This window comes from Nematolebias whitei, chromosome 6 (genome assembly GCF_014905685.2).
Source record: "Nematolebias whitei isolate Nwh7 chromosome 6, NemWhi1, whole genome shotgun sequence".
Taxonomy (NCBI): domain Eukaryota; kingdom Metazoa; phylum Chordata; class Actinopteri; order Cyprinodontiformes; family Rivulidae; genus Nematolebias; species Nematolebias whitei.
In genome coordinates, this window is record NC_056503.1 from 35,335,444 (window position 1) to 35,343,264 (window position 7,821).

At 37.3% G+C, this 7,821-nt stretch overlaps 1 protein-coding gene across 1 annotated transcript in view; it reads right to left on the bottom strand.

Moving 5' to 3' along the window:
• LOC119410929 (dixin-A) overlaps nucleotides 1-7,452 on the bottom strand; it is a 12,678-nt gene extending 5,226 nt beyond the window's left edge. Inside the window, exons 1-7 of the mRNA XM_037677850.1 lie at nucleotides 7,215-7,452; nucleotides 3,527-3,684; nucleotides 3,268-3,413; nucleotides 1,660-1,749; nucleotides 1,386-1,439; nucleotides 1,248-1,298; nucleotides 894-998 (exon numbers count right to left, since the gene is read on the bottom strand). Coding sequence (XP_037533778.1) covers nucleotides 894-998; nucleotides 1,248-1,298; nucleotides 1,386-1,439; nucleotides 1,660-1,749; nucleotides 3,268-3,413; nucleotides 3,527-3,684; nucleotides 7,215-7,237 — 627 coding nt within the window. The 5' untranslated portion in view covers nucleotides 7,238-7,452. The remainder of the gene's footprint in view (nucleotides 1-893; nucleotides 999-1,247; nucleotides 1,299-1,385; nucleotides 1,440-1,659; nucleotides 1,750-3,267; nucleotides 3,414-3,526; nucleotides 3,685-7,214) is intronic.
• Nucleotides 7,453-7,821: the final 369 nt, after the last annotated feature.

The following is a 7,821-nucleotide window of genomic DNA, read 5'->3' on the forward strand; positions in this document are numbered from 1 at the left end:
TCCCTGCGCTCTAATGACTTAATCCTCCTGTCAGTTCCTCTGGTCAGAACTGAACTAGGAAAAAGAGCATTCAGCTTCGCCGTCCCCTCAGCCTGGAACAACTTACAGACAGATTTGAAACTATCAACACTCATCTCGCCTAGATCATTCATGTCAACCGTATCAGATAATGTTATCAAAAATCGGGACCATTGCAAATGTTTCTAAAACACTACTTATCAAATATACATGTCTTTGTTGACTTTTAACTCTATCTACTTAAACTGATGTCTGTTCTACATTTAATGTCTACAGAAGTCTGTCTTATCCTGATGGTTTCAAACTGTTAACATTTATTTATCGTGATAGTAGTTTCTTTTTTCTTTTGATAAATGTAAATGCTTATTGTCAATAACCCTGTGAGGTGTGCTGATGACCACTTGACCAGGTCACCCTTGTGACCGGGCTCTACCTGGTAAAATAAAGGTGATTGATTGATTGATTGATATTGATATATATATATATATATATATATATATATATATATATATAGATATGGTAGTGGTCATCATAAATGTTGTGGTAACCAAATCTTCTAAATTAACTTTTCTTATGCCTAGATGCAACCACACACCAAAAAGGAAGTTAGTCCATTGCTTATGTTTTCAAGTAACCCAGCTCACAAGGTTTACATATGTGGCACAGTGGCAGCCATCTTGAATTTTGACCTGCAGACTCAATTTTTGAAAGGAACATTTCTTACTCATAGATGTAGCCACACATTACACTTATTTTTCAAATTATCATGCTCATAACATTCATGGGCAGATAAATAGAGGGTATTTCCAATCCTGCTTTCTCTCCGCGATGGGGAACAACAATTGAGCGTATCAAGAAGATATCACACGTCTCACATTTTCTCCTTCCAGCTCATCTTTGGCCATGTTGCTCCTCAGCAGTTCCTGCTTCAGCTGTAGAACAGCCTCCTCCTGCACTGCCAGGCGCTGCTGCAGAGCATCCTAATGAGACAGACGAGAAGATCAAAGAGGTTAAGACGGGAACACGGATCGAGTGCATCCACCTGCCTCATTTAATGCATCCACTCACTTTTCCTTTTTGTCTACCTTTTTCAAAAAAATCTAAACGGCTTTTCTTTGTTTGAAAAACTGCTGTATCCTGAGTTTTTGAGTGTGCAAAACTGATTACGATGAATTATAGTACGTGATCCAATTTTTAGTCACAACATAAGAAGAAAATTAGAGGTTTACCTTGATGGCCTGAATGTGCCGTGTCTCTTGTTTGTGCCTCAGGAGTTCCCTCTGAGTCACAAACACAAACAGACTTGTTCAAAGAAGAAAAAAATGAAGCTCATCTGTATTAATTCTAATTATATTTACTTACTGTACCTTGAGATCAAGGGCTTCCTCCATGCTTTGGTCCAGACGACTGCGGATTACAACCTTCAAAGGGAGAGCACATGAGCAGGATAATTAGAGAACGGAAAAATGTCAGAGCGTATGAAGAGGCAGTGGAAGTGCATGACAGTGGGCTAGCAGATCAGAGAGAATTAATCTGAGCTCTCCAGAAGAGTGACAGCTGCAAACATCATCACAAGCGAAGGCCTGGCAATCACAGAGCAGTGAGTTCTTGAGTTAGAAGAGAGAGGGCACTGTAATGTACCAGCTGCTGCTCAGTGGTCGCCCGGTTCTCCCCAAAGTTCACCGACCCATCCTGGTCTTCTTCAGGGAGGGAGCCATGCAGCAGCAAACCCTGATGACAAAAACAAATGTGATTAGAAATGAAAAAAAAATGTGGCATGTATGTAATAAAACATATATGCCACAAAAACTGAATGTATTCTTGTGTTGAACTTTTTAAATGGCTTAATGGAATAATTGGGTTCAAGTCTATTAGAAAAAATTGTTTACAACAGCAGTCAAGACAAATAGGTTATTGATTAAATACAACTTAAAATAGTTAATAAAGGCATGAAGAGCCTTTTACTCTGCTGCTCCTTGTTTGTTGAAGTCACTTCCAAACCACCTCCTTAATGAACCACAGACTGCAGAATTATTCAAAATAAGGATTACAAACATTTTTCTTTTGTCACTTTTATGGCCCTAATTGATTTTAGTGATTTTATTGTTATTTTTTATTTTTTTATTCCTGAAATGTAGCACTTTGATATTTACAAATGTAAAGTGCTCAGTAAGTTGAATGTATTAATATTATTATTATGAAGACAAATGCCAAATATAAAGCACAACATGGGCTCACAACCACCATGTGCTCCCTAAACAGGTCTCTCTTGAAAATGAGTTCTCGTGGCTCAATGAGACTAACCTGGATAAATAAAGGCTAAATGGAAAAATAAATAAAATAAAGCACAACATACCTTCAGTAAATCGCACTATAATATGTATTCACCACAGGTCAAGTCTAACAACCATTAACATATTATGAAGTGATGCAAACAGTGAGATGAACAGTAAAAAAGTAATATTTCTGTTCAAGTTATCAAGTACTTTTATTTTTTTGTCTGCTTACCATTATTTTTGCAGCTCTAGCACTATCCTCAAAAGCCAACAAACATATTTTTTAATCATTTTTATTACTCCAAACATTCCTAACCTATTTAAGAAACTACAAACATCACATTAAGTGAATTGTTTGAAGTTAATCCTGCCTGTTTGTACGCATGAATTTAAACATGGCATGGGAAAACTCCCTTCTTCCTTCTTGTGTTCTTCTAAATTACATTGCATAATGAGCGCTCCACATTGTTATTATTTTTGTCCTACTGTTTGGATATAATTTACTGCTAAAACATTCTGCATAGAAAGACAGCTTGAAATATTAAATTCTTTAGACGTTTTAGAGATTATATTTGAAAAGTATATTAGAAAAGTTTTACAACAACTAACAACTTTTTCAGGGAAAGATTCTAAAAAAATAAACAGAAAAAATACAGATAATGCGTGTTTATACAGAGAAAGCATCTGCACTTATGTAGCAGAGTGATTTAACTACCTTATAATTAGATACCTGGAAAAAGTCAGGTATCAATATATATTTATTTAAACCTGATACAACGAGGCCCTGTTTCAAAATGTCATTTTGTTCATTTATTAATATCTACCTCTTGTGATTTAAATCAGTAAAAATACTGAAGATTCTGGCAAAGAACTGGCCCTGTTGTAGCTAAAATTAGCTCTGATTTACCCGCTGTGTTTGGACTTTTATCAACAGCTGTACTGTTTGTTTTTTAGGAGCTTATCACCCAGTTACCTGTAGGCGGAAAACCATCCTTCTGGCTTCCTGCATCTCCTTCTCCAGCTGCTCCTGGTGGGCATCCAGCTGCTCCTCCCAGGTCTTTTCTTCCTCCTGCCCATCATGACCGAGGGTGGGACACAACCCACAGAGCAACACCTCATCTGAAAGCAACACATCAACACTGAAAATGAGCCTGCTGCTTTAAAGACTGTTTTTTTTTTCTCTCCATTGCATCATTTTTGGCTTTGCAAGCCTTCGTGTGCAGCCAACTAACCTGTGACAGGTTTCCTCTCTGTCAGGTCAGAGCTGCCTTCCTGAGGTTCCCCCTGGTCCTCAGACTGATCATGGACTGGTTCTTCTTTGGTGGTGTCCGTGGACTGGGTGATAACATACTCCTCTTTGGGGGAGTGTGCAGGGCTGGCTGAGCTGAGACTGAAACAGATGGTGACAACAGACAGGGATGAATGTTTATATCCTGCCAAATGAACTGCAGTAAATAAAACATAGTGACATAAAATGAAGATTTACACTTTAGTACCTCCTAAAGGAGCACCAAAATGAGACTTAGCTCCAACTTGGCAAAAATATTTTAAACTCCCTGTTTATAACAACAAAACAAAATCCCTCAAGATAACAGTGTCACAAACAAATACATACAAATAATAAAATGATTAAAAACAGTTTAACAGCTTTGAAACCTGTCGAGGAAGCATTTTTTTCCCTCAACAGGAAATTCTTTACATATTTTGCTCCCCCTTTGGCCATAATTTCCAAACATTATGCTTGCACGGGCACTGAAGAGCTGATTTTGATGAACACTTGTCTGTTTTCTTTGTACTTTTGTGTCCTGCAGCTCAAGCCGACTGTCATTATTCCTCTGCTGTTTGTAGAAACAGGAGTCAGGACACATACACCGTGACCTGCAGTTTTACGTACTCCAGGAATAGCAGAGTCATACAAGTCTGCATGTGAAAACACACCAGTAACTAATGAAACAGGCCTCAAGTCTGCACTAGCATGGCCATTTATAACAATAAAGCATCAGAATGAATCACCCTGCTCTTGGGGAGAAAAGAAAACCTTGCAAAAAGAGAAAGCTGTGCTTAGACACCAGACTGTTCTGAGGGATTCATTTTGCACGTGATGCAAGATTTAGATCGTAGCCAACGAGGTTTTATGCTTATCTACTTGCATTATTCAACACAAGACAACATCACAACTGACAGTAAACACTTGTATCATTTGTCACTGTGGAGTTTGCACCATGACTGTGAGGACTACTGTGGACACATTTTCTTGTAAAAACTTAAACTGGAAAAAGGCCTGAAGGAATAGCAGCATGTGAAGCTGTACTGATGAGCAGCTGAGAGATAAATGCTAATGCATTTAGGATTTTTGGTGACTTTGTTTGCTGGTTTCTTGTGATATGGAAATGTATTTTTGTAATGTATATGAGTGTGATGTAACTATTGCTGCCTTGAGCCTGTCTTGGCTGAGACACTCATAAAATAGACTATAAACCTCAAGAGTCTTAGCTCCTGGTTGCAAAGGTTTATTAAAAACATTAAATAAATACTAGGTGCTAAAGAAGACAATGTCTCAGCATACTGAATTTTAACAAGTCTGGGGTTAAATGTTGTTAACGGTGTAGTTTTATAATGTGATAATGTTGAAAAATGAAAAAAAAAAGCACAAAATAAATTAAAGTTCTGAAAATGTTAAGGTGTTGAAGACATAATCACATATTAAAATTATTATCTGATTGTTCTTGAAATAGTTGTAAAATAAATAAACCTCATAATGTCTTTATGACAGAACAGAAAAAGCCAGGTATTAAGTTTCTTAGTCCAGACATTTGTTCAGATTTGTTGCACATTTTATTGTACTTTATTAAGTAAATTTATTAAGAGTTATTAAATAAATTCAACGAGGAAATTTCAAAATATCATATATGCTCATTTGCAGCTTTATTTGAGTCAAACAGAAATTTTTTTTCTACACCAGACTTTACTCTCTTATATGTTAAACTATAACATAATTGTTTGCAAAACCTTTAATTTGAAATACTCCTTTTGAACTGTACTTTACTTTATGATCCTTATCCTAATCGCTTCAGATTAATCAAAAGTAATGTCCATACTGCCAGACTCCCTATTGGACAATATATGACTTGAGCATGGTAGAACAAGAAAAAAATATTTAAGGATAAACAACTTAATTTTTGTTTTGCAGGGTTTTCTGTAGGAATTAAGCCTTTCAACTTTACATCTTTACATGTTCAAGTTCAAGTAAACTTTACTGTCAATACCATCTCATGTGGTACATGAGATGGAACGAAATTATCCACACAGGGTCCCAGTTACACCCAAAATTAGCAAAATATAAAGTATAAAAAGAAACAGTAAATAAGGATCTAAGATATACACTAAGATAAACGCTAAAACAAATGCCACACAATACGCTAAAAGACCTAAGAATGCAAACATAAGATTGTAAAGTAATGCACTGTATGCACATAAAAAACTTAGAGGTTGGTACCTTAAAAACTGTCCAGTTTCATTCAGCATGCTGTATAATGTCACTTCTTCCTGCTCTTCTAAAACGTCATTGCACAGGTCCCATAAAAACATTAACTGTCCATCCATTATCTTAAATTAAACAGGTCAAAAAGGGGCCTTCTACTAATTTTGTGTTGACATTAATGCTTTTATCACTATCTCAATGAGCAGATATATTTAGCATGCTTGGTGCTGATAGGAACAAATGCAAACAAATTTGGAACATATGGGATAAGCTGAAGATTAAGCGTGCACGGGATTAGCAAAAGATAAGCCTCGATGCATCAGATTAGACATGATTAATCTGTTCAGTTCAAATGTTATAATATTCTATCACTTTAAAATTGTGCCATGTTGAAGTACAGTACTTTATTTATATTGAAATATGTACATGTGTGATATTTTAGTTGTTCACAAAATAATTTGTTTGTGGTTCAACTAAACAATGTTTTCACCTCAGCTTTATTCGTTTTGTGTCTGCAAACTTTTAGTCACCTGGATTGTCTAACAGTTTATTACTGAGTGGCACAATCGTTTTTCTTCTGTTTTCACCACATCTCATGATATTTTTGTCCATGGTAATCACTAAAGTATAATAACCCATCAATAGCAGGGGGATTTGTGAATTAGCCTTGTTTTTAGCAAAGGTTAATTTAGCTAAAAACACCTGATAGTATGAAAACATTTACTTAAAGTGGATAAAGTACTGTTTATAACCATAAAAATACAGTAGTACTGTAGTAGTACTGCACATAACTGTAGTACTTTTCAGGTCTCTCTTGTAAATGAGTCCTCGAGGCTCATTGAGATTAACCTGTATAAATAAAGGTTGAATGAAAAAAGTAGTACTATAATAGTAGCATGACAATAGAAATAACGTAGAGCAATGCTATGTTACTGTGCTAATAATTAGCTTTGTATTTTTAGCATAGCTAGCTAGCTTGAACGAGTCAATTGTTTATTGTACAAAATTTAAGATTATAGTATGGCTTTCAAAAATGCACTCACTGCGTAAATGTCGACTTGCATTATATCTACCTGAAAAGTATATATCTATTTTTCTAACATGGCTTTAAATGTGATATTTTGTGTAAAAATGTAGCACATAAGTACCGGTAGCTAATGATAGTTAGGCAGACGTTGCTAGGCAACAGCAGCTCCGCTCGTTCGGAGACCTCACGGGACACACCCTCAGCCGAACAACGACACCGGCTGTTTGCTGGTTTCACTCTTCATGTTCAGAAAAAAAAAAAAAAAAGAACTTGTAGGACTAAAATTAAAATCATCATGCAAAACCAGCTCTCATACAGGGCCTGGCATGGCTTCTGCGCTCAATTACTTCCGCTAAAAATAGCAGTCTGCACGAATATAAGGTAAACAACAATTGATTTTTTTTTTTTTTACCATTTCATCTGTTTGGCTCCCATGCTGGTGTCTGCAGAATTACCCTCCCATGCAGTCGGAGCTGTGCATCTGTGTGATGGGCTGTTCTCCAGTCAGGACCATAGCCTCGAACAGAGATGGAGGCTGCAGATCTGAGCGCAGCAGCGAACACAGGAGCCTCCACGTCGCACGCTGCGTTCAATCAGCAACAGCACGCGCAAATCCACTCCAGCAGCATATTCCTAAAACACAGAGCTCTAAATCCGAAGCAACTCCCCCTAAACCCTGCCCATAAATCATACCAAGCTCTGTCCGAGCTGGCAGAGGGAGGGAGGGAGACAGGAGGGGGGACAGAGGAAAAGAGGATTGCTGTTTCTGCTGGCTGAGCTCACCAGCTCCCATTCACGGACACAATTGTTTTTGTTCTGACAAGAACTGCTGCAGCTCTTGTGCATCTCTTTCAGGCCGGCTGTTTTGCATTTATTCCCTCACTCCCTCCTTCGTTTTTAATCGTCCTTTCGTCTGCACAGGCATGGTATGACTTCCTCCTTTCAGAAAGCAGAAATGTCTGACATGGCTCTGTCTGGGTGTGTTTACCCTCCCCCCCTCTTTCCCTCCAATGCCTCCT